The 27,273-nt window shown below is 43.7% G+C and overlaps 1 protein-coding gene across 2 annotated transcripts in view; it reads left to right on the top strand.

Annotated features, from left to right (window-relative positions):
* The first annotated feature begins 364 nt into the window (after positions 1 to 364).
* The window catches only part of quo (quattro), a 30,950-nt gene continuing 4,041 nt past the window's right edge, over positions 365 to 27,273 (top strand). For both annotated transcript variants that reach the window (XM_037102252.1, XM_037102251.1), the window contains exons 1-17: positions 365 to 661; positions 12,954 to 13,151; positions 13,906 to 15,466; positions 16,882 to 17,088; positions 17,391 to 17,514; positions 18,344 to 18,437; positions 19,577 to 19,663; positions 19,769 to 19,885; positions 21,667 to 21,765; positions 21,860 to 22,008; positions 23,116 to 23,254; positions 23,365 to 23,487; positions 23,698 to 23,895; positions 24,022 to 24,983; positions 25,203 to 25,452; positions 25,805 to 25,894; positions 26,678 to 26,902. In XM_037102252.1, coding sequence (XP_036958147.1) covers positions 659 to 661; positions 12,954 to 13,151; positions 13,906 to 15,466; positions 16,882 to 17,088; positions 17,391 to 17,514; positions 18,344 to 18,437; positions 19,577 to 19,663; positions 19,769 to 19,885; positions 21,667 to 21,765; positions 21,860 to 22,008; positions 23,116 to 23,254; positions 23,365 to 23,487; positions 23,698 to 23,895; positions 24,022 to 24,983; positions 25,203 to 25,452; positions 25,805 to 25,894; positions 26,678 to 26,902 — 4,626 coding nt within the window. In that variant the 5' untranslated portion in view covers positions 365 to 658. The remainder of the gene's footprint in view (positions 662 to 12,953; positions 13,152 to 13,905; positions 15,467 to 16,881; positions 17,089 to 17,390; positions 17,515 to 18,343; positions 18,438 to 19,576; positions 19,664 to 19,768; positions 19,886 to 21,666; positions 21,766 to 21,859; positions 22,009 to 23,115; positions 23,255 to 23,364; positions 23,488 to 23,697; positions 23,896 to 24,021; positions 24,984 to 25,202; positions 25,453 to 25,804; positions 25,895 to 26,677; positions 26,903 to 27,273) is intronic.

The raw sequence follows: 27,273 nt of genomic DNA, 5'->3' as shown, positions 1-27,273 counted from the left end.
AGCTCTCTGATGCTGGGAGAGTGTGCGCATCAGCGTCGGCGAGTGCGTGTTTACAAGCCTGGCAACGCAGGAATTCCTGCACTGCATACAGTGACACACACATTCAGCATGGCATGCTTTTGTGCATCCAGTTGTGGCATATTGTGTCTGTGGGTGTGTGACAGAGCCTGTGTGTGTTCGAAAGAGAGCGAAGAAACTCTGAAAAGCCTCGAGGGGGATTTCCTCTGAAAGGGAAAGCTTTTTCTCCTCCCCCTCTCAGACACTCTCCTGCCCTCCCTCCCTCTCTCTCTCTCTCTCTCTCTCTCTCTCTCTCTCTCTCTCTCTCTCTCTCTCTCTCTCTCTCTCTCACCCCCAAACACTCAGAGTAGCCTGAGACGCAGTGAAGGAGAAGTGAAAGAGGAGCTGGAGGATCAACAGGCGGCCTGACAAGTTTTGCTGCCCCCTTTGCAACAACGCTCGCAAACTGGAAGATGACTGTAGTTGCTTTGCGATCGAGACAACTCGCTGTCACGTGGATGTACTTCACTCGACTCCTGTTGTTGATGCACTAAACATGGCAAGTCTCTCTGCTCAGAGCCCGGGGAGGCTGTCCAGAGAGGATTATCTGGAGCAAAAATGAAAAAGCGTTCTGCCCGATAGAGGAGAAACTCCTGCAAAGATGGTAAAGTAACAACAGAGTTTTACTCCTGCGTGACATTCTTGTCTCTGGTTTAGTTTAAGTGCTCCACTGACCCACTAACTGAGGGTGTGAGTTACCAGCCTGGACAGGCAACTGAAGTTTAAGAAGTTTGCACATGCTTGTGCTTTCTCCGCTTGCATGATACTTTCTTCCTTTGTTTCCTTTCATGAAACTTTATCTTTGTGAGACACAAAGGCAGCACAAAGCTAATGTCACTGCACTCTTTAAAGCTGTTTTGTTTTTTTCACCCCGAGCACAGTTGGTGGGACTGTTTCACATCAACAGCCCACAGCATCTCGAGCTTTTCAAGAGTGCGCACGCTGACAAAGAGAGGGAGCAACAGAGAGGGCCACATTGTCTTTTGTCTCGCATCTTTAAGTCCTTTTGATTGGGACTTAATTGATGCGGATGGCACGCATACTTGAGAGAGTGTTTTGGGCGTATAAATGATCTTTGCATGCAAACATAATGGAATTCCCTGGTTTGATTCAAACCGCAGGGCTTTTTTTTTTTTTTTTTTTTTTACGACTGGAGAGCACTCGTCTAATCCCGGTCGTAGCAGAATCTAATTAATGGAAGTGAGCGAGCCACAAGATGGGAACATGTTAAAGTTCGGTGATGTGTTTGTGGGAGGATGTGTGCTTCTTCTTATTTACTGGCTGTTGCTGCTGCAGATGCAGTCAAGTAAACGCAGATAAAAAGTAAGGATGGAGTCAGATAAAGGTGATGAGTATTAACTTGTGCTCTCAAAGACTGGCTAAAGATACATTCTGGATTTTTCATTCAATCTCCACAGCATTCAGTCTACCATTCCTCTTTATATGGAAAGCAGTCAGACTATAATATAACATCCGTCCACACGTGACAGATACATTTACAGAGAGACAGGAAGTCAGTATGTTTGAGAGAGTTTGAAAGACCTTGGCCACCACTGTACTTTGTCCTCCTGACACATCCTCTCCAGCACTTGTTTGACCAGCTTTTACTGGCCCAGCTGTTTGTTTTACTTACTGCATGACTAATGTTGTATTCCGTGACAACCCCCCCCCCCCAACTTACAGTCATGAGCCTGCACAGTCTAAATCATTAGATTACTGTACTGTGGCCGTCCAAGGGGTTTCTATCAAGGGTAAACATTCAGCAATCACACTGAACCCACAGGCCTGCTGCTGCATTGTGTTTGCATTTAGTTACTGTGTGACGAGCACAAGCGGGAGTAATTCATTCACCGGCAAGGTCAAGAACTTATCTTCTTAAAGCCTTACGGCAGCATGTGTTTCTTCATTCACTGCACGGTGGACACGGTGACTTGTGCAGCGCGGATTGTTCGAGTCTGTTGCAGTATTCAAAGTCTATTTAAAATTCATGCAAATGATCAAAAGCGCGTATGAGAGTCGCTCCCTGGATTTTGGATGTGGTCTCGTCTTGTCAAAACATGCTCAGCTTGAGCTTAGCAGGTTTTTCTGTGATTCATCCGAAATGGTAAAAATGCCAACTGCCGTCAGCAAAAGGTTATTCTTCAGCAGAGCAAGTGAACGGTGGCGGATTTAGCTTTCACGAGGCACAACATGCATTTCAGATGATGACGTAACGCAAATAACTTTTTGAAACACTACCTGGATGGTAAAGAATTCTTCCTAAATATTGACTAATTCTCACCTCAGCAATATTAACATTCATTTGGCGTCTTGTTTGTGTCCATCTGATAAATGCAAGTCCAGTATTAGCTCTGTTTTGCTCTCCAGTAATTCACACATACACTGATGGCGGTGGCTGCCATGCAAGGTGCCGCCCAGCATATCAGGAGCAGTTTGGGGTTCAGTATCTTGCCCGAGGACACTTCAACATCCAGACCAGGGGAATCGAACCAGCAACCTTCCGACGGCTCTAACCCTGAACCACAGCCGCCCCACAGCTTCATGTCTCACGATAACTGAAGCTAACAGTCACAGACTCTCACAGAATCACACATTCCTGCTTCATATCTTCAATGAGCTCGCAGGCCGCTCAGATATGCTCATCAGTCACTGTTTATTTTTCAACCAATCAGCGCAGACCATACGTGCACATATGTTAATCTATTAACCATTCGAAACACTGCTGACATGCTCTGTGAGAGCTTCCAGATCTCGACTGGCCGACAGTGCTACACTCTATGTCCTGACCTGACTTTAAAGGGTCACAGCCGTGTCTGTCTTTAAGAGCCACTGGACGGTCATCAGTAGCTCCCTCCCCTGCCGGCAACAAGTCATCACATCTTTACATTACTGTCGTCCGCGCTCCCGTTGGCCGAGACGGAACACTTCCTGCCGACTGCTTCACTCGCTGGGATTCTTGCCAATTTTCTACACAGGCAGCAGGGAAAAATATGTGCAATAAATTGATGTGATTTGAAGTGAAAATATGCCTAATTGCAGACATCTGCCTCGCGGAGCTGCATGAGCCGAATGACTTCTATTTTGCTTCAGTCAGCAAGTCGAGGTTCTGAGACAAGTCATGGAGCCGTAGACCATATTTTCAGAGTGTGTTTATTATCTCTGCATCACGAAAAGTGGGTCAAACTCAGCAGAGACTGTGGAGTGTTTTATCAAAACAGAGCCATTGCCAAGTGTTTTGGGGGGGAAACGTCTGCACAGCTATAGGCTGTCTGTGAGTCACTCTCTTTGTCTCTAGGAACACAGATACTGCAGCACTGCCATTTCCCTTGCAGACTGTGTGTTTGCAAGCCTCTGTTGCTGTGCCTCCTCTGGTCGCTCTTCTAGGACGATGCTGTATTACAGCTCGCTCAGTGATCGCGACACATCAGTCTGCTGTCAAAAGAGGGCACGTCTTTTTCGTTGCTTGAATTCAAAACCAGCTGAACCGCTCCAAATCAGACGAGGTGGCACCCTGTTTGACATGGCAACATTTATCGAAGGATAAGGATATTTATTGAAGGAGGATGCCACGAGGCTCTGTTTGTGTATGCGTTTGGACTCAGAGAAACTTTGCAAAGCTCGACGGCGGCAGATGTTATTGTTTAATACACTGCCTGTAAACACACTCACATGCTGACCAACTAACAAATACCTTGTGCTACGGCTTAATGGATTTCACAAGGCCTTCCCTTCACTTGTATCATTAATCTTTTCAGGATTTCTAGGCTATTTTACCATTGAGATTTGAACTATGGGAGCTATTATAATGCGGTGCAGTCTTCAAAAATAAATTCCTGACAGTTTGCCAGAATACAAACTTTGGGAAAAAAATGGACTTCGATCCAGGAGATTTCTTTTTGTCCTGTTACTGGGAGCGGTTCATTATGAGTCAGTCATAGAGACATTCCAGATGAAAAGTAAATGTGAACATTTCAATTGTTCCCTGCCATTGGTTTTGTTTGTGTAAATAGTGGTCTTTTTTCCCCCTCCAGGTTTATGATATTTCCTGTTTATTAAGCTCCATATGTGCCTGATACAAACCACACTGCACATCCTTGCCAGTCGCCTCATCAGACATGTGGCAACCTCTGCTGAACCAGACACCTGTCTGATCTTGTGGCACCATGTGAGAAATATGCTGACCTGGCACGACAGGAAAGGAGATAATCATTCCTTTTGTTGTTGATGCATCAATAACAGTAGCGTCCTCCGTTCAGAGAATGAATGAAGGCTTTGTTTTTCGGATCACTTCATGTTTCATAACCTGAAGTGTGCAGCCGTGAGTCAGTGCATTTGATTTCAAAAGAGATTCATGTTTGACGCACGTGTCGGGCTCACCTTCGTCCCACAAGCGGCGGCGGAATGTAACAAAGGCTGCGCTCACAAAAAAATGCGGATCATCGAATCTGATAATCTGTCAGGTGTACAGTCAATACATACAAGTAAATATATGTATAATTTACATTTAAATGTACTTTGTGCTCTGTGGAGCTTCAGTCTTGTCTCTTGGAAGCTTTTCATTAGTTTATGTTAACCGACTCCATTTCTAAACCAACATTAGCTACTGTTAGAGGAGCAGAGAGAGGCTCTGAGACGAGGCACTTGAGAACTTGCATAAAGTCCCATCCACAAAGAAATCCACGGTCCAGCAGTAATAAGCAAACTGTCCACAGGCCAGTGTAGGCAAACAAGAGAGAAACGGTATAATTTTTCTCGTCATGTTACAATGTGCTCATGCATGGCCAAGGATAAGAAAAGTGATTAGTACATGTTAACTGCTCCAATCTCTTTGACATAAATCCTCTTTAAGTTCCTTTATTTCCATAGATGTATGGAAATATAGATTTGAAGGTGTGACATGTAACAGTTGGCCACCTGTCAAATTCAAACTGTAAATAAATATTGGCAGCATATCAGTGGAGGGCAAAGACTTTTACTCGGGTAATATTCATGTGGAGGACTTTTATTTACAACACTGCTTGGTGAAAGATGGATATACTCTGCAGGGAGACTTCCCAGAACTCTGGTAGATTACTGCAAGCCAGACGTTCATTGTTCATTATTTACAGATTTGGGGTAGATTAATGAATCACTTGTGAAATCAAATCTCAGCTCAGTATTGTATAAACTTGCCAGTTTAAAATTCTTTGATCCTTCACATGAGAACAGGAAGCCGACACGCTGCGTGGCCTCCTCAACTTCACAATCATAGCTCGAGCTGTCACAAACTACAACATTAATGACGGAGGGGAACTCATGATTAAAGGTCTGTTACACACACCGTGTTTACCCTTGGCAGCGGAGACCGAGGAATCATGTCGGGAGTTTTGTCCCGTTGGAGCCTTTTGATTGGTTGAAAGGATTGGTGATGGCTTAGCTAAATGGAGCGGCCCTTCTGCTGGATCATACACAAAGACAGCACTGTCTCACCGGCCAACAGGAGATACTGAATGTTTGAGGAGGAAGTGGTGGAGAAGGGGAGGGCAGTAACTGAGAGATACTCGTAATGTGGTTTTGATTATGATGGTTACGCTGACAAACGAGTGAGACTGTGGTTGATTATAATTGTGACAGATTCAAAACTCAGCATCGTCCCACTTTTGGGTTTTGTGTGAAGCCGGTGATATGCTGTCGATACATTTAATGTGGCTTTCACTTTAAAATCCCTAAGTAAAGAGAAAGAAAGATGAAATCTGCAGACGGGCATGACTCACTTCTTTTCATGACAGTCTTGTCATATCCTATCCGTCACACTGTGATTAGCTGTTGTTGTGGCTGAGTCGGTGGTGAGACGTTTGCGTGTCCACACGTGCAGCGCTCAGGCAGTCCTCAGGATTTACCGGCAGGTCTTGACTCAACTGTCACTTCCGCTCATGTTTTTTCTCAGCCCGGAGGTAGTGACAGTCTTCTGCTACTACGAGCACTTCAAGAAAATGTGATGACCAGTCAAGACAGAGACATCAACAAAACTCTTCCAGCGTGTCACATCAGGAGCTGCCTCCATTTAGTTGAAGTTAATCTTCTTTACGATCACATTCTGCTCAGCTTACCTGCCCTAATCTTTTGAGCCGTCGTGGCTGAGGACACAGATACACATTGCGAGTTTATACACCTTGACAGCTTGTTTATTCTGAGGCTCAAATCTGGGTCCTGAATTTCTTTGGCCCAAGCCCGAGGCCATGCGGAGAAACCTGTGATTATGTGCTTTAATGCTCAACCCTGCAAAAACTCCCAGGGGGAGGGCTGAGGGCCGGACAAGACAAAGAAAGAGTGAACCTTGAAACAAATGCCTGTTGTCCACACTAGCATGCCAATTCAGGTCAAACAATGATCTTTGTTGGAGACTGGAGCTTCTTCAGAGAGTTAAATCCTGGGCTGCTCTGGACGAAAGTGGGCAGAGAGGGAATCCTCCTTGTGTTGAATGTGAAGAGGAGGCGGTGGAGGAATGTGGTCGTCAGCTAGACACTGATCGGATCCTACTGTCTCTGCAGGCCCGAGATAAAGGATCGAGATTTAAGCTTGACTGAGTGCTCCTGACTGGCTGACTGTGGGAGTAAAGTACCTTGGAAAAAAAAAGAGGGAGAAACTCTCCGTCCGTCAACATGAGGAAACAAGAGCTCGATACTGTACACTGATATACAGTAAAAGATTGTGTTATCGTAAGGATGGAGGGAAGCGATTGTGTCCGGGCGCTCACATGGGAGTGAACAAATTGCTGTAAACTGGGAGTTTTTTGTAGAGGGAGGAACTGTTAAGGACACAAAAGGAGTGGTGCAAGTCAGCAGGGAGACTGAAGTCATACTGCACACTCTGGCCGGGCGTTACTGCTGTCTGGCATCATGACTGGCAACATGGAGGAATGTGTGTGCACTGGAATGTGGGCACGTTCTATTATTAAGTTTAATTTCTGCAGTTAATTTGCTTTTGTAAGATTCAGCAACACATCGCTCCGACCCTCAAGAACAGATTAAAATCTTGAAACATTTGCCAGTTGAGATGGTATGTTATGTTATTGCACTCACAGACATGTTGCTGTGACGGCTGAGTGCAAGCTGTTAAATAAACCTGATTCACTTAGATTACAATACCATACCATTTGTATTCGGATCACAGTCCATGTTTTTCATCCTCTAACAGCTGTGACATATTTTTTATTTCCACTGCTGATGGGTGCTCCGTCCTTGATTCCAGTCAAAGGGAGGCTGCATGTAAGGAAGGGGAAACTCCGGCGTGTAACACAGAACTTAAGGCTTATTTTTGGCCTTTATAGCGGATATGCCTTGACATGACTGCTTCATGTGGTATTGCTATTATAAACCGGGAGAGCTGTGCAGTGGAGGACTCCACTCCAGAGGGGCTGGAAAAAAAAAGTGAAAAAGGGCACCGGCTGTATTTGGCGGGGCACCCTAAAGGGCACTTCGCCACGTGTTGTCCAGAGGAAGGGCACCCAGGAGGGCGCTTTAACATGTTTTATCTACCACGAGGGCAGAGGGCATAGCAGTTGACACCCCCTGCACCCTCCAGGAGCAGAGCTGTGATAGTGGGAAGAGATATGTTGAAAAAGCATAAAAAGATGAGAATGAGAGAAATGAAGATGAAGGATGAAGCAACTGAGTTACCCAAGTGTGGTTTTAATGTTCCAGATGCTGAATACAAATACATGCAAACTCTGTATTGTCCACAAAAGATCTTTAATACTCAGTCTGGCCACAAGAGGCAGAAACACTGTTTTTTGGGGGTTTTTTTAACCTGCAGAGGCTTTTACAGGACACACACACACACACAAAAAAAACAACTATCCAGGCTTTAACTTATTTCAACCCTTTTTTAAAAAATGTATCACCTGTCACGCATTTTCTTCACACTTGCCTTTCAGGGCTTCCGTAACAGTGGGTCTAACACCACACAACTTTGCTTCACCTCACAATTATTCATGCCGATCCTCCACAGCTCGGGCCTGTTTGGCACGCTCTCTGGCAGCCTGTCAGATGTAATGAAACACAGAAGAACTCGCTCACAACACCGGCAGCTACCCTCAGTTCACTGGGCTGGCCGGCCCGTCTGAACTGGGTCCAGCCGAGCAATGCTTAGCGAAATCTCGAGGGGGTCTCACTCTTATGAATATCACTCGCCAAAACCACCCACTGAGAGGAGTTCCAGTCGGTGGGGAAACGTCTCAGGCTTTTAACCTTCTTTGTTTTGAGAGGGAGTTTATCCGGGCAGGAGCGTTAGTCATGTCAGCCAGAGTGTTAACACAGAAAGAGGTTTAAATCTCAAATGAGCCCGCAGTGATGTTATGATTATAAGTCACTAAAGCGTTGGTTTAAGGTCAACTTACAGTGAAGGACTGATTTAAAACGAGGCATAGAAAGTGGTCACAGTCCAGTCATTTTGTTGACTCACCGATGAGTGCGTTAGCATGCGCATTAGGATCCCGGTTTTGAGTTTATCTCGTCTGATTATATTTGGGATGTGACTTTTACATGGAACATGAAAGCCCTGGCTACTCACATCCCTGTCTACATGAGCATAACGGGGTCCAGGTTTCCGATCGACCGCCTGCAGGTGTGTCTTGATCTCTCACCCAGTGGTGGACTCAGGATGTATGAGGGGCTGGGGCTAAAATGTAAAATGGGCATTGCACGTACGTAGGGGGGGATTTTCGCTGTATTTTTTCAAACATGGCGTCACCAAGGCACCAACCCCCTCTGCAGTGCTCTCAACCACTGTTCTGTATATTCATGATGGAGAATAAGGTGTTTACCTGTCCAAGTAGCAAATCCAGATTCCTACTCACTACTCACTAGATAATGCTCATATGAACATTTATACCTCCATATGTGACATTTAAGGCCCAGGTCCTTCTTCAGATATGATGTTTACAGGCGCAAAACATAACAAGGGTACTCCAACAACCGGATCGTGACCAGGATGCGAGAGCGCGTATAAAGTCTGCATCAGTAATGGCACCAGCCTACAGTTGATCAAACAAACCTTACGCAGAGAGGGATTGGATGTCCCAGGCCTAGTACAGTAACTCTGCAGAGCTGTGTTGTATTAACTGCGACCTCAGGTTTATCTTTGAGAAATACAGTAGAGCCCGAAGCTGAATGGCTGCAGTCAGTCTAAAACAGCTGTGATGCATTACCAGTCGAGAGCCAGCCCCGAAGGTATTCTGTTCTCCATTTCCTAATCTATTGTGACAGATGTGCGCAATCAGAAAAAGGAAGCATTCTTTTGCACTGAGGGCATCCAACGTCCACAACAGATACAAAGCATATCTCAGCATATCGCTCAGCATATCAGATATTGCTATTGATTCACATCCAACATCCCAGCGTTAACTTCTGTTCATTAACCCTGTTTCACAGACATCACCAAAGTGTTTGCTAGCCGTGAAGACTAAAACTGAGTGGTAAAAAGTTGAATGATCGACTGAATGTATCAGTGAAACATGAAACAGCTTCACAACCTTTGTTCTCCATGATTCACGGCTATTCGAGCCGTTCGCATAAGTCTCTGTTCGCCAGACAGTCAGCACAGTCCCAGAGCTAACCAGTGTGAGGTCTTTGAAGCTGCTGCACTTGTGTTTACCCTGGGCCGGTCTCTGCTCTGGGTCAGGCCATCAAACTAAATGAGGAAGGGGCTAAAAACAGACTCCTTTGTGGGGCTGGGAGATCAACACAGTGGGGTACTGTGAACTGATTGTATGAATAGCACTGCCTGCTGTGTTTAGCGGTAAAGACCTGTCCAGAACTAAAATAGGTGTCAAGTGCTTATTTTCAGACGTCAAGTCGACAAGAATATAATTCCTTTTCTTTTTGTTACGAAAACACATTTATTCGACTCGATGAGAATGAGAACAAAACTGAACATTTCAATATGCACATCTAGTATTTGGAAAAATATGGAGAAAGACTGACTAGCCTGGAACAGAAAGGTGAAAATGACGAGTGTGTTGGTGATTTTGAGTCGGACCATAACAAGAAACGCAGTTTTGGTCAGTTTGTTGATTGATTGTGACACCACAATGTGGAGTTTTTCCTTTTTTAGTGAAACATCTCAACAAAGATTGGATGCATTCCTATGTGATCCTTAAGTGACTTTAGTGATCCTCTGACTTTTCCTAAAGCCCCACCAGAAGCTTAAAGTTTTCACTTGTCCTGTAAAATGTCTCTCACCTCCATGTTGGATTAGCATGAAGTATGTAAGGTATGAGGACGATATTTTTAGTGTTTAGTGCCATGAAATTAAGAATGGATATTCCTGTACCCCACGGGAGGGAACTGTGAGACAGGGCACCTTTATACGCACAGTAGCACAAAAGTGCTTTTCATAAGATAGAACTACATTTAGAGAAAACATAAAAGAAATACAAAGGTATATTAATAGACACATAAATAGGATCTTTAAAATAAGTTAAACAAACAAAAATAAAATAACTTGGTCCTTTAACTTGTCATCTAAGCCACCATGATGCTGGACTTTCAAATGATCAGATATTTTATGAACAAAACACAATATTACAATATTAAGACCTGTGATGCTTTTTTTGTTTCATATAGGTTCTTGTGATTGTAAAAGATCTTGAAAGTTGAAAAGCACAAAGTCCAGACCGACACAAGCTCCTCTCTCCCACAGAAAACGCTGCTCCTGAAATGCCTCGTCAGTAGTCCTGCCTGCTGCTTTGTTGTTGTCGGCAGTGTTGGCTCAGGCTTGTGTGAGTTGACCGATCAGAGCAGACTGGGTATTCGGGACGTGGGGCCTTAAAGAGACAGGAGCTGAAACATGATTTCAGACAGAGGAGAAATACAGTGCTGCAGCTCTGTCAAACATTAGTTCAACTTAAATGGACACTGTGTTCATGTTAGCATGCCAGCCTGTTTACAGTAAAGCATCACTACCTGCTATAGCCTCACATAGCTGCTAGGCATCAGATGGTTAAAAGATCTTTTTTTTTTTATAATTGTAATGTTTTACAACATAAACATTGAAATTTTGTGCACCAGCATATTACTCTAAATCATCGTTTGATATGCTTGACAACTTTCAACCAATTGCAGGCAGAGCCCACAAGTAATTTTGCCGGCGTTTCTATATTGATCTCATATCGTAACATCAAAAGTACAGTATTTACATACGCTAAAATCTTTTACTCTCAACACCTCAGATTCACCAAGAATGCTTGAAAGATTTGGCCTCTTTTCATCTGAAACGTCCCCATGTGTTCAACTGGACTTCACCCCTGGCACAGCTGGTGCTTGTGGCCTATCTTTTCCGAGGCAGACATCTGTACAGGCAGTAAACATTAACACCAAGTGTGCCTCTTGACACAAAAATGGTGTCATTTCACCCAGTTGGATCTTTTGTGATGGGGCTGTGCATTTCTTTTGTCTGCTTTGCTTCTTCTTGTCACTTTGAATAAGATCAGACACTAAACCTAGTCTGCTACAAATACACCAGCTTAAACGAAGCATAACCTGGCCAGAGATGAAACAAGTTGCACATGCTCACGCAGGACAGACTTAATCGTCTCCAGACAAAGTTCAAAAGCTTTCCCATAGGCTCACCCACAATCCCCCTCTTGATCCCCCATACATGAACGTTTCTAATTTACCTCAAAGCCTCACGTTAAGTGGACGAAACTGTACGTTATGTTTAGAGTTTGATGAATTTGATGTTTTGCTGCATGTTTTCATTTATTGGAGATGATGTTTCCTTTAATGCTACAGGTGGAATATCCCTTTTTCATTTTCTTCCTGGCTACAAAAGACTCTCTGAGGGATTCTAAACACAAAAGCCAGAAGTAAATATCAGTCCTGTCATTTTGCATTAGCAGAGTATTTGTTCTCCACATATCCTGGCCGTGTGGACTTTTTTCATATAAGTCAGTGTTATAACAAGTCACATCCAAACACACATTTACACTGGAAATGCATGATCCACTACACACTCAGGTACTAGTTTACACAAACATGTCACCTGAACTTGCACAGGTCACTATAAAAAAGCCCTGATTATTCATAACTGAACCACACGTGCACGCACATTGCATTAGAACTAAACAATTAGCTTTTAAACCCCAAATTAGCAAAAATACAGGCATTAAAGATGAAATTAAAAGCAGATCAAACTTCTGTTTGAGGGCAGATGATGTGACTAAATGAAAATAAACCAATTAAAGGGTTATTTTATGTAATTTTCCCCACTTCACTCCTCCAAATTTGGCAGAGTATTTCCATTCCCAATAGATTTACCTTTTCATGCACATATTCATATTTCCACTCTCAATTAAAATGAATGTTGCTGGAAATTACTGAGGCCATTATACACCATTCAATAAAGATTTAAATTTCAGTTTGAGGGCAGCTGATTTAATTATATGAGACAAGACTGTCTGGAGTGGAAGATTTATTCTGCCTTAATTAAATATTTTATTGTTCATGCACCCTGCTTGAAAAGGTCAACACAATCCTCATTTAAAAAGAATGTGCAGATCACGCCACTGTTTTATTAATGTACTGACACTGATGCTCTGTTAAGCCTTTTTTTATGCAGCAGCAGCAGCAGCTGTATTTCTGCCATCATTTGCTCTAAAGTGTTTTTAATTTGACTAGTTTTAGGGTTTGGTTTGGCTTTAAAATTCTTTGTCTTTGACACAGGGGCACTAGTGAAAATGAGCTCATAAATTAAAAATCATAAAACCTTTCACGTCTTCATAATTTCCATTAGTTTACTGTCTTTTCAATGTGCTGCTGTTTGTGCTGCTTTTCTTAAGATGTTTCACATTATATATAAAAGATAATGTCAACCCACAAACCTCATCTCACTCACCGCCACCTCTCCTTGTCCCCCAGAACCCAGAATCTCTGGACTCGTCCATCCAGAGCGCCCTCTCGGCCCTCTTCCCACCTTTCGAGGCCACAGCGCCCATCGTCCTCAGCCAGCTGTTTCGCTCTATTGAGGAACGTTATCACGGTGATGCGTTACAGTGCCTGCTGGATTTCCTCATCCCCGCCAAACACCTGCTGGAGAGCGTCCAACAGGCTGCATGTGTGAGTATTAATACATTTCAGTGGCTGCTGAACATCTGCACTCACACACTTTACACTTTCATGAAGATATACTTGTATAGTAGTTCAGTCTAGAGACTCTTACTGTGAGTTAAGATATGTAAATGTTTTTATTGCGTTAGAACTGGCACAAAATGCTCTATTCTTTGACAAAGTTGTGGAATTAGATATACATGGAAAGCATATCTTTGCACATAACATTCAGTGTGACTACAGTTTTCGAGATATCACTCTCTCTCATGTCAGTTGTATGTTACTTTTCCAATCATAGAAAAAGGCACTTCATTCAACTACAGAACTTGCGTGAGAATCATCACTTTTTTAAGTTTTTTTCAGTCTCAGAGAAATTCAGCTATAATTGTATGTGAATCCATGGGCACATTGCAAAAAGTCAAAGCTAATTCAGCAGACTTTTATTGATGGCAATTTGGCAAAATGTCACCAAACAGTAAGAAAGCAGGGCTCACTGACTCCATGGCAACATCAAACTTCCTGTTTACATCCTAAAACATTGTGGGTCAAAAGCTTAGAGCAAAGTTTCCCTCCAAAGGAATTATAACAAGAACAACAGTCAGAGTTTTTTTTGTTGATGTTATCAAGGCTCAGAATGTCCCATCAACATTGCTGTTATGTTCCTGTAATACAGAGTTTGTGGCAGTTAGGGGTGCAGCTGCACTGTTGGCAAATAAAAAACAAAATTACATTGAAATAATGCTTTTTAAAAAATGTTTTCTAGGCTGGGTACTCGGATGTGGTTTTCCGCTGTGAGGGCTGGCCTCTGTGTCTCCATGACAAAACCGTCATCCAGTTAGCACCTGTGAACCCTTTGCTGCTGCGTCCTGGAGACTTCTACCTCCAGGTGGAACCTTTCGGGGATCAAGCGGCTCGCATTGTCCTCAAAAGTCTTCTGGAGGAGGGCTGTCGAGAAGTGGAGGAGACCCCTGTGCCGGAGACTTCCTACCCCTGCATCTTCACTGAAGAATGGTTGCAGGAGATCAATGAAGGACGCCATGGGACTCCTCTGTCTCGTTGCTTGCTTTGCACAGATCAAGGAGTAATCAAGTTGCCGTGGTCTAAAATCGCCATCCCTGAGTTTTTAGACAAGCCTAAGATCATGCCCACTTACCGGGAGGCTCCTCCTGAACCACGACAGGTCTCCATTCCCTCGCATTTTAACTCCTCCACCCTTCCTATTGAAGCCATTTTCCTTCCTGCAAAAGACAGGATGTCAGCGTCTTTGAGACCTGCCGACTGTTCCTCCAAACTTGTCAAAGTTGATCAAAACAGACGCACCCCGAAATCGTGTTCTAAACCTTTGATCAAACCTGTGGGTTGGGTATCCCCGAACACCTGGGACAGTCGAGAGATGTATCGAGAGATTGAAGGGGATTATGTAGACCTGGTGGATATCGCCAAAGAGAAGGAGTCTATGGATAAACACAAGGGCAGCCATCCAAATCCAGCCAGTTCGGTTTCATTTAAACCTGTCAGGCCACCTCCACCTGTGCCATTTGGGAACAGTGTTCCCTGCGGACACACCCTTCAGTACGCAGAGGAGCCTTGTACACCGTGCAGCCAGAGAAGGCTGGGGCACGAGCTTACCGACCAAGACTTGAAGTGTAGGTACAGAGACTCGTACGTGGCGGCACTGAGGAACCCAGTCCCTTTTGAGAGGGGGAGTGTTGACCTACTGGCTGCCCTGGAGGAGGTCGGCCTTTGCCAAGAGGGGGGGTTAAGATCCAAGGGTGCAATTGAAGCTCAAAGAGATCTACTTGGAAACCTTTGTAACCACTCTAACAAACCCTTGAACAGTAAAGAACTCTGCCAGTACAAACATTGCTGTGAACCAACACCTGAAAACTTTGCCTCTCACCTCAAAGACCGTCCTGTGAGTTTTGACTCGGAAAACCTGATGAAGGAACCGCCCATGGTTTTAAAATCAACCCCTGGTTTGAGCCACAGTCAGAAAGTTCACATGAAACTCCTTTCCCACCCGTCAGGACATCATGCTAGCGAGCGTCCAGGATCAGATTTGTTCCCTGAGAACTGCGATGGTGACGTTAAACCACATCAGAAGGTGGAGGTTTTGAAACCATCAGGAAAACACAAAGTTAAGGTCAGGTCTCTGTCCACTGTGTCAGACACTTCTAAAGGGAGTCCACTTCTTTATAAACTCAACAACAGGAGCCACAGTGACATCTGCCCTGAAACAATCACCAGCATAATGCAGTGTAAGAAAGGTGAACTGTTGGATCAGGTGACTCAGAAGCTGGAGAGACGGAAGTCACCTAAAAAAGGTACGAAGACGAGGCTGAATATTCAAACTTATGTTTGTAGGCATGGGAACTGTGAAGATTTTATACATACCAATGTCATTATCGATTGCTGTTGGGAGTCATATTCTTTATAGGTTCCCGTTTTAATTCCTGATCAATTAAGGTGAGCTGGATGTAGCTTGAGCTATAGCAGGAGCCTGTGGCCAAATCCTAATGCAACCCTGGGCCCTTCTACTGAGGCCTACCCCTCTGTTTTGCGCGTTCATGTTAGAGGCATAGGTTGTACCAATTCTTGTTGGTTTAGAGAAGTAGGGTGAAGGGTTCAGCCAAACGAAGATTTTTCAGAGGCACACTTCTGAGGGTTATGAGAAATCTGTATTAGGTCAATGTATAAGTGTCCTTTTCTTTATAACAAGCATAAAATGTGATAAAACACTCTGTCATCGATTGATCGGAAGCATTCAATTCTGATGAATCCCACAATTTAAAACCAGTTATCAAAGGTTCCCGGTTTCTATTCCCATCCCCACTTTTTTGATACAAGCTTTCCTCTCTTCTTTTTAACCGACACCCACACACAAAATTTGTACACTGTTATTACTGCACACACAGCTGTTTATTATGATCTGTTGCTCGAGCTCCAAGGTCCAATGAACATTCACGTCAAACAGACTCAATGAAACTCGACCGTGACCTCGCGTGCTTGAGGGAATGTGCTCCTCGGAGGGTCGCAGATCATGAGGGCTCTTTAGAAAGAGGGTTCAAAGTTCGAAGATCAGGCTCGAGAACAATCTTCCCACTGCTGTCTGCGCTCTTCGCTACATTCATGTTATTCCCATTACCGAGGGAGTGAGCGGAAATAGCATGCAGTACCCCAGTGAAAGGGAGGGTCTGAACCCTCTGGGGGGAAAAAAAAGAGCAGAGCGTTTCTCTAACATAGAGGGACAGAATAACATGCAAGCAGGGGGTTTCTGTGTCGCCTGCACCCGCCGGCGTGCACCCTCGTGCCCTCAGAGGAGCATGTTGAGATCCTGACTGGAGACACGCTCGTCATGAACTATTAAAGGAGCAAAGAGCGAGAGAGCACAGGCGAGGCTTTGTTGGTTCTAAGGACAGGCCAATTAAGATGTCTGGAATCAAAGCCAGGCTTAGCAGCCAGGCCACCGCAGTGTTTTGTTACAGAGACCATGTCCAATGTGTAAAGGCTGTCCGGACACAGCTGCATCCATGTTGACAGACGACTAGTAAGAGTTATGGATGAAGAGCTGAAAAATTACTGTTGGTATAAAAGGTCAAAGGTTACTGTAGAGAGTAAGGTGGAGGGTTGCAGTAAATCTCAGCGCCGTCTTTGACAGTGATGCATTAGATAATACAAGAAACAAAACCCACACAAACACGCTAACGTGACAGTTATGTTTGTATTCAATGACATGCAGACTCCCAGGCAAGCAGGAGTCAAACTCCCTCCGCCACCGATGGACCGGATGTCTCCAAACTCCACGACCCAAAGACAGAAAAGCCACCTTCTCCACAAGTTCAGCTTCCATCTGCACCTCCGGACACTTCACAGTCTCCACAAACCGAGGAATCCAGTTTCAGAAGCATCAGCCGTCTGCTTGAACTGGGCATTATTTGTTTGCCAGGTACAGAACTGAGCACTCACCCAAATATTCTCTTCTGTATTCTTACTGTATCTGTATACAAAATCTCAGTCGTATTATGCTGTACTGTCATAGCAGCTTCGATTAAATGTGACTGTCAAGTTAAAACAATGTCATAACTTTTAGACAAAAAAATGTATTTCCCAAACCTACATAATGCACATTTAAGCAAAGCCACAGCATTCAGCCAGACTTTCACGGCACCATTACTTTACCTCCAAGTGTCAAAGTGATGAGTTTATTTTGGGCAAAACAATTCACCATCTTTTTTCCTCGACTCTCAGGCAGCAGGGACAGGACAGGCAGAGCAGTGGTGGAGGTCCATGGAGACAGGAGGGAATGGACGTCTCCCCTTGTGTCAGCGCAGAATGTCTGTGAATTACTGCTCTACTTACACTCTATACCGAGGTACTGGAAACACTTGATACAGGGTATCTCAAGAAGAGATATCTGTAATTGAGACGCTTTATGTTAGACTGAATCATATTTAGAGGACAGTTTGACCTGTCCTTGATATGTGGCGCTGAGGAAAGCTGTTTTTTTAATTATCATTTTTTTAAAGCTTTTTTTGTGGGCTGGCATGTAATAATAGATTTGACCACAAGAGGGCAGTAGATCACTATTTGAAATATTTTAGCTGTCCAGAAACGCTTTAAATGATATGATGATTGTCTTTGAATCCAGGCTCCCTCATGGGTCGTCCCTTTGTGTAGTTTACAACTATTAATACAATACACTGAATGCAGAATCACAACTTTTTAAACTGGATCATTCTGCCTTACATGCAGCTCTGTGGGGTCAGCTGGCAGTCAGGCTCACCTCCGCTGACCCTTTTGCTTGCGAACACTTTACCACTGTTATTTGTTTACTCTGATTTTTAATGGATTCTTTGAAGTTTAAAAAGCCACTTTAACAAAATGTCTGGCCTTCATCCGTCCCCTGTAAAGTGCCATGCCACAACAGTCTCTAGCCAGGCTGGCTGCCAAATGTCTGGTATGCAGCGCCTCGCTAGAATTAGCAGCCATGTCTGATGTAGGCTCACACAACAGTAACCCAAGAAGAGGCCATTAAGAGGGCTGTGTGAAGGCGTCAAAGTGTGGAGTAGGACGTGTGAAGAGGAGTGTGTGCATGTCAGAGAGCGGGGTGGAATAAGTGAATGCCAGTGATGCGTATATCACATCATGACCACTGTGGACTTGTTTGAATGTGCCCTAACACAAATCAATGTTTTCGGCAGGAGAGAAATTCGAGAGCTGGGAATGACTTTGGTCATCAATGCCAGGAAGAAGCCTCCACCGCTTCACCTCTACAAAGCTCTGCTGATGGCCCAGGTTAAAACAATAAGCCTGCATGCACACGTCTGAATATACAATGCCCGCACTCACACAGACACACAGACACACAATCAGATGCAGACAGATGTCAGTTGTCACGTTCTGTGATTCACAGATAAGGAACCTGATGACAGAGTTAGTGAGAGTTCCTGGAAATGCAGTGACACGCTCTCATTTCAAGTCTGTGCACGTTGATGGTGAAGAGAAACACAAGAGGGCGTCATGCCCACTTTTTAAAATCATGTTTACAGAGAAAGGGGCTGAACACACTGCAATACAAAAATAGGCTTATTGTATGTCAGCTGAGAGGTATGGCACCCCTTATTATCATCACTTCATCTTAATTCTCAAAGCAAGAGTGTAGCTTATGTTGAACTCAAACTCCTGTTTTAGTCGACCCTGACCTCTTGTCTTTAACCCTCATAGCTGCTGGAGACTAAAAATGGTTATTGTTCTAAAATATTGTATAACTTTTGAACGACTAGTCCTTTAAATTAGCTTTAAAATCTTGTGTAAGAGGAGTTTCTTGGACACTCAGGTGCTCTGTATTGGAAGTTACGCCATTATGTTCAGTAGCACTGACTTGTCAAGGAAACCCTGAGAAGTTGAGTCAGTGGTTGCAGCTAAGCTATTGTTGATGTGTATATTCAGTGGATAATATACATCTATCTGGGTCACCTTTGCTTCAGCGTCCTCAGTCTTGATTTAATAATCGTTCTATTTACTCTCTGAACCTCTTGGACACATCTACTGGAAATAAACCTGCTTTTCATTGTAAAAACACTGTGGATAATATTATAATAATAGGCTGTAACCTGCTCAGGAAATGTCAGACAGGCATTCAAATGAAGTGTAAAATATCAATGCACATCTTTTTAAATAAAAATAAATGAATACACTTCCTGGGCTTCTCTCTGAGATTAAAGGTGTATTATGTAGTTTTGGAAAAGACTCAATCAGGTCATGCAGTGTCAATGAGGTAATAAGACAAGCTCAGAAATATGTATTATTTCCATAACTGAATAAATGAATCTTCATCAGAGGAAAACATGGTCAACATAACACTGTTAGACAAGAACAAAAAAGTTATAGGTGTTTGAGGGGTTACCATACTGACTCCCTGCTGCCTTCCACAGGAGCAAGCTCTCCACGCCGTCCACAGTATTGTGATGCTGGTGGATAAAGACACTTGTCCTCGACCTGAGAAACAGCCAGGGCTACAGGTCAGAAAACGACTTCCGTGTTCTCCTTCAATCACTTTCATTTAAGTCAGTCTTAAGACAAGTGGCACTTTGCCCCTAACCCTTGCCTTTGTCTTAATCTACAAGATGGACACGGTGACTTCTATGAAAGCGCTCAACAAGACAGTCGAAGCTTCCCAGCTGACCTCAGACCTGGGAGGGACCTTTACTTACAGTCACTCTGACTGGCTGCAGTTTCATCAGGTAATAAATACATTCACTGTGTTTACAGAAGCGCTGCAGCTGTAATGTAATCATATCACACAGTCACTGTGGAGTTTCCTGTAGATTCAGACCAGACCGCTGTTCACCCACAGATCACTCACTGGGGAGGAGTCTTTATCCACACACCCACACCAACATTAATCTTCTTTGTTATTTTTTTGATGCCACATTTAGTTTAGCCTTTGATGAAAGGGAAGAAGTAGTCACTCGGGGAAGGTCCTATCTGAAGGATAAATTAGATTATTCATTATCGCTTACACTGCAGATATTTTGTACTGGTTATGCAACACCGACCAGCAGAGGCTCAGGCCAGTGGTCTGTTCTGTACATAATATAGGCCATATTTAATACAGTATTTGCGGTGTAATGTATTGGGCAATTGAGATGTGGATGCATTTTTTGTTGGGAGTTAAAAACTGCATTAAAGTATACAAAAGCCAACTTTACCCATAATAGACAGGGCAGGCTTTCCCTAGACCAGCCATTCCCAAACTTAGGAATGAAACCGCACAGTTTGAAACTGTAAATCCTGTTGTCGCCATTCCATCCAAACTTTTTATCACAACTCTGACCACCACATGAGACCAAGATGAATAAGTGAACATGGTCGATGCTGTGGGATTCAAAAGTCCGTTCACTTACATGTAACAATTTGTCAATTTTGCAAACTCATCCAGTTACAGTTCCTCGTCACTGACACGACTAAAGATGTGTTCTTATGTTGTACCCAAAACTGTTCCTCAGACAAATAATGGTGCCTTCAAGTTAGAATTGTGTTTGCTGCAATGTCACCTAGCGATGCACGTTAAGGTTGTTCAATGGCTGAACATCAATGTGAAACAGATTTCAGCAGTTTCACTGCGTAGGAAGAGTAAATAAATAGACAAATAAATGAATAAAGAATACCATGTACATTAATTCCCTTGCTCTATCTGTTTTGGATACTGTTTGAGATACTATATTCAATTCTAGATACTTTACTGTATTTTCAAACTTGTTTACAAAATTTGAAAATTAAGAACTTCTTAAAAGTTGTAAATGACGCGCCTGCAGTACATTTAAAGCCCACAATCACTGCAAGAGACAACTTGCCAGTGAATGTGTAAGGTATATAATCGCCTTGACCAAACTGAACGATTCCAAAAACACAGCCACTCAAATACAATGTTATATAAAGTTGTTTATTTGCTCATTAGGGCATTAAACTGGAAGTTTGTCATGCATAGCAGTGCTTGCAAAGCAAAAACTCCCCCAACTGGTTGAAGGACGAGTCACAACTTCTTGTTCTGTGACTTTTTTCTGATCTTTGCATTTTGTTTATGAAAAACAGAAAAGGAAATTAGACTATTTGGTTTCATCAGCCACTGTTCACAGCCATTTGCAGCCTGTGACAAAATAGCAGATAAGGCTTCATTTTAATCGATAACAATCAAAAAGGCTGTGAAGCAGAAGACCTGATGTAGATGACAGAGAGTCATGAGGAATGGCTTCACACAGTGGTTCATCAGTAACATTGTGTCTTAGTAGGTGTCAGATACAAGAAACCATTGTCCAGTATCTCTGCGATGTATTCCTGCTGTAGCTAGCAGGGCACTGAGGGCGGCCTCCTGTGTTTGTGACGTCCATTTAACCAGCTGACACCATAGTTCCTCTGCTCTTGGCCTCTTGGCGCTGTCTGTAGGAGGATATTTAGTAGTTTCTCTCTATTAAACATCAACATTTTCCTCTCTTTCACTGAGTCTACGTTGAATTAATTTCAGAGACTGGTGTCTTTCATGACTGACCTGCGAGAGGCAGACAGCTTGTTGCAGAAGGCCATCAAGAAAGTGGATGACAGCATAAAGCTGGACTCAGCCCAGGTAGAATTTCTAAATGTTCATAGTGTGATATCGTTAGTGTGCTGCACATTATGGACTGGGCCTGACACTTCATCTTTTGCTGTGGCTGCTGCAGGAGGTGCAGCAATGCATTCAGGAACAGAGAGCCTCAATGAAGGAGGTGCTGGAGGACACTCGCCTGGTCACTCTGCAGAGGGAAGGAGGGGCCGTACTGGCCCGGATGAGGAGAGAGGACTTCAGGTTCCCACAGTCTGAGGACTACAGGTATCGCATCTTCATTATAGTGTACTTATGTTCGGCTTCTTGTTCTCAGTTGCTCAGTGTTTTTGATTGTTTTGATTTGCACTGTCTGCACTTTGCGCTGTATACGCCCACACTGTCCTTACATACAAATATATGCTCACTTTATAAAACAAGGCTGCATTATCATCGATTAAACTACCGAACGGCGTGATAAGTAGTTTGAATTTGCTGCACCTTGACCAGCTACATCATTAATTTTGCTAACTTTTTAATGCTTCATTATTAAATCAATGATATATAATATCACACTGTCACTGCGACTCTGCAGAATTTTTCTGTTAATACTTCATACCTTTATTGAAGATACATTTTTCAGTGCTAAATCCTTAGCTGTATTTTCACTCTCTTGTGTTACTACATTTGCTTAAAGATATTATATTTTACAATTGTCTATTCAAATGTCTAAAAGCAACTGACAACTGTGACAGATTTTGTTGAGTTTTACACTCATTATCACAGGTGATTTAAAGAATGTTAAGTCACAGAGAACTCTGTGATTTACTCGAGGTAACAGTGGTTTCATTTTGTCAGCCTGTCGCTCTAACTTCCAAGAGACAGAGAGTGAGAATTAAGTTGGCAAATGTGACTAAACTTAATGTGAATACAACTTTAACACATTACCTTGTCAGATAGATTTTCATCAGCAGTGCTGGTTAACAATTAAGTCAAGTACTCCCAAGATCCCATGCAACTTTCATCTCTTGTTTTGATTCGATTGAGAGATCCCCAGAGGCAAAAATGTCTGCAGTCCGTTCAAGTAGATAATCTGAACACTTCCTCCATCACTGCACGCAACAGATGGATCTGTTTTACAGCTTTATTTTACTGTAAGTCACAGTTAAAGTAGTTAAAGGTCAAGAGATGCACAGCTGCAATGTTAAAACGTTATTATTGACTCCATCTCACAGCCTTGATTAACTTAATATTTACATATTTGCAAAAACCCATGTCAGCCTCTTATTTTCTGAGCTGACTTGAACAAATTTTAAGCTCTTTTACCCCCACATTACACTTCAAATCACAAATACTACTACTAGTTTGTAAACGTGGGTTTCACCCTTCTTGCAGAGACGCTCTGGAGTCTGTGACGAGTCTGTACAACCAGGTGGAGGAGAAGCTCCACACTCTGGTGATGAGATCCAACGAGTCGCTGCAGCGCCTGGAGTTCGTCTTCAGGCTCAGAGAGATGGAGGCCAAAATCAGCGCGGTACGAGAGTTTGAAATCAGGGCTTATCTCAAGAGTAAGCTATGCAAAACTATGCGAACAGTTTTCCAAGCTGAAACTGACATTGTACGATTCTACATTGTGTCTTGCAGGCCGGGATGTGGTTCAGTACAGAAGGCGAACAGGGACTGAAGGACTCTCACACAGCAGATGACACCCTGGTGTGCACTGAAAAGGCCTTACAGCACTTTGATCTGTTTCTCGCTCAGGCTAAGGTATTGCAGCAATATAACAAAAAGGGGTTTAAAGTTAAGCAACATTAGCTTTATTTAGCTGTCTGTGTTTCACTTCACATACCAACGGCTTTCGTTTGTTTACCTAAAGTTGAAAATATTCAAATAGCTGCACTCTCAACAATAAATGGTAGATTAAAGACCTGAACGCATGAGGGGAAGTTCCACTTGACATCTTATCATCCACCGCAGGAGAAACAACAGTCCGCCCTGACCCTAGTGACGGAGGCCGAGGGGATTGTTGGCACGAGCGAATCCAGTCCGGCAACGGACATTTTTCGGACTCTGGTCAGCACTTTCAGATCCAACGTGGATGATTTTGTGTTGCGGACAGAACAGAGGTACAAAGAACTGGACACACTGGTGTATGTGCACCGCTTCTGTGAGCAGGTTTGTGTCTGACATTTCTGACTGAAGTCTTTTTGCTGCACTCGTCCATGTCTGCATACCTCTGACTGATTTGTGTTAACCTCTAAATCTAAAATGGTAGAAATAATTTTCTCTCTGTCTCTCCAGGCGTCTGCCCAGGCCAAAGAATGCAGTCATTTTCTGGAGAAGGTAGAGCCGGGGTGTTACTCAGCTCAGAACCTGAGCACACTCCAGATGTATGAAGAAAGATTAGGTGGCGAATTCTCCACCCCGCACTTCCAGGCTCTGAAAGCTAAGGCCTGTGCCGTGGGATTGGGGGCCTCGGGGGTGATGAGAGTGTGGAATGCAGCCTTGGTCGAGTGCCGAGAAGTCAGGCAGCGTCTGCAGAAGAAGAAAGGCGTAGATAAGAACCAGATCCAGCAGACCACAGCTGCAAACCCTCAAGGGGAAGATGGAGAGATGGAGAAGAGGGAGAAAATAAGTGAAATTGGGGGAGGTGAATGCCTCCTGAACCAACAGCTAACCTCACAGAAAGAGGTTGTCAAAATTCCAGAAAGTGAAGGAGAAACCAAAGACTGTTTAAAATCTGACATGAAAGACAGCGACAAAGAAGAATTCCAAGCCAATAAATTACCTGAAGCACCAGTTAAAAACGAAAAAATGACTCCTGTTGTTAAACAGAACGGCGACTGTCATCCAGAGACCAAACTGAGGCCAAGGGGGCACCACAGTGAGGCAGATCTGAGGAGCACAGACTCAGTTGAAGGGGGCCGCGATGTTCCATCGCACCAACCTTTGGGTCGCTCCCTAAGCGAGGGCTCACGTGCGAGTCCTTATTTGACGAGCACCTCCGGGTTTTCACCTTTGAATGGAAGACACAAACACTGTCAGAGCTGGACGCAGCCACTGGAACAAAATCCAAAGCCCGTCCAAAATCTGCCCAGTTCCCATAACGAGAGTATACAGTCAGGAAACCTGAGCTGTAAGTCCAAAAGCAACGTCACTGAAGATGAGAGTGAAGGATGCACAGCCTCCACCCAGAGCCCTGAAGACCGGAGGACCCCAGAGACATTACTCATGGCAGCAGAACACAATTGCAGCAATGTTTTGTAAGTAACTCCCCCTCCCCCTGCTGTGATCTAAAGCAATCTTAAGTAAAATGACATAAGCTACAGTCATGAATAGCACAGTTGTTCACCAGTTAAACAATCCAGCAGTCACACCTGCAAATATACAATGTCTAACTGGTTCTGAACCCGAGGGGTTTACTTATGAGCTTTAATAAAATCAATGGTTTCTACATTATTCATTTTCTACATGTGGAGCAGGAAGCTGCGGAGGATCATGGAGGAGCTGCTGTCCACAGAGAGGGAGTACGTGAAGGCTCTGGGCTACGTTCGAGAGCACTACTTCCCCGAGCTGGAGAGGGCCGACGTCCCTCAGGACCTCAGGGGCCAGAGGGGGAGCATCTTCGGTAACTTAGAGAAACTCCACGACTTCCATCGACATCACTTCCTGAACGAGTTGGAGAGCTGCATGAACGAACCCTTCAGAGTGGGACGCTGCTTCCTACGACATGTAGGTGCCACATGTACTACTGACCATGCACATGTATATTGAATATGAGCTCTTGATCACACAATAGTCAAGTGCAAACACACTTTGTCCAACCTGAGTAATTGTAGTTTTCCAAGACACAATGTTGTGGGTCTGTTTTTTGCCTAGACTGGTCCACAGTTTCCTGTTTTCCTCCAAAACTGCGATAAGCGAAATCGATTTGCCAACAAAAGCCCTTCCAGATGTGTCATGGCTCAGCTTCCGAGAATTCAACAGCTTCAGTTTTAACATGGAACAGACTCATTGGAAATAGGGAATGTGCGGGGGAATTAAGATGCTGACTAACCGTCTTTAATTATTCCTTATATTTCAGAGAGAGAGCTTTGCGCTGTATGCCCTTTACAGCAAGAACAAACCACAGTCTGATAGTCTTCTCATCAATCATGGACAGGCTTTCTTTAAGGTGAGAACTGCAGCTGGCCTCCCTTTGCCCCTCCTTTGCCCCCTCATTCCTCTTCTCAAAACCACTGCATGAATTTGAAAGATCAGAGTATGTAGCCATGCTAGAACCATGGCGAGGCTGTAATTAGATGATGCCAACATGTATAATAAGTCTTGTTAACCATCTTTGTTTCATGAATAAGCATGACAGCATTTTTGTAAAATTCATCCAGTTCACTCTCTCTCAAGAGCCTCTCTGCTCGACCAATGATGAAGCTCATTCATATCACTGTCTCGTAATCTGTTTCACAATCATTAATCATAAAAATGCGCAGTTTGTCTCTATACAACATTTTTCATACTGATGGAAGAATTCCATCCATCATGTTGTCTGTCCACCTAAAGGGTTGTGTTATAAAGTGTGCAATGTGTAAGAATTTTTGTTGAAAACATTCAGAATTAAAAACTAAAGCTATCGATAGACAAAATTTGACAAAAAAAAACAAAACAACTTTTTTGATGTTACCCAACTACATAAGTTAGCATGCTAACCAGCGAGCCCTGTCCCGTCTGAGTCAGCGCTCCTGTGCTAGCGGTGTAAACACCTACACATGCCCAGTGCTCCAAACTGCAAGTCTGCACCACTCGCTGCTCGGCTAACTAAGCTAACTAGTTTATGGCAGCTTTAGTTAGAAGCAGTTACTGTTCTTACATACTGCACCTTAAGAATTAGGGCGATCCCAAGCTCAGCTACACTATTATTCTCACAGCTTTAGCAGTATATTTTTCTCTCCTCCTACACCAGCAAAAGCAGGTGGCGCTTGGGGATAAGATGGACCTGTGGTCGTACCTGCTGAAGCCTGTGCAGCGGATCAGTAAGTACAGCCTGTTGCTGCAGGACATGTGGAGGGAGTGTGGTCCGGGACAAACCAGGGAAATGGCCGAGGTCAAGGCTGCCTTGGAGGTCATCCAATTCCAGCTCCGCCACGGCAACAACCTGCTGGCCATGGACGCCATCCATCACTGTGACGTAAGACTGATGGTTTCTTTAACTTTGAAGGCATTTTGTAAGCCAAAATATTAAGCAAGACTATTAGAAAGTACATTGACATACATTATATCCAGTACATGCACATACTGTATAGATACAGTGTTCAATGTAGTGTGATAAGAATGACTTATCACCCTCTGACCTGTCACTGAGCAACAGCTGGATCACTCCTGTTATTGGGAAAGGAGAGGAAATAAACAGGTACTAGCAAGACTTTGATCATTTCTTTTAGGGACTATGTGCAGTGAGGGTGAAGAGCAGAAACCTTCATCAAACATTAACGCATATTTGGCTTTGTTCGACTCTGCTGGTAAATCATGCGTAATCCTTTTTTTCCATGGAATGTAAAG

Source organism: Acanthopagrus latus, chromosome 6, assembly GCF_904848185.1.
Source record: "Acanthopagrus latus isolate v.2019 chromosome 6, fAcaLat1.1, whole genome shotgun sequence".
In the NCBI taxonomy this organism is placed as follows: Eukaryota; Metazoa; Chordata; class Actinopteri; order Spariformes; family Sparidae; genus Acanthopagrus; species Acanthopagrus latus.
The sequence above is the reverse complement of the archived record's forward strand: the minus strand, read 5'-3'. Positions and strand labels throughout refer to the sequence as shown.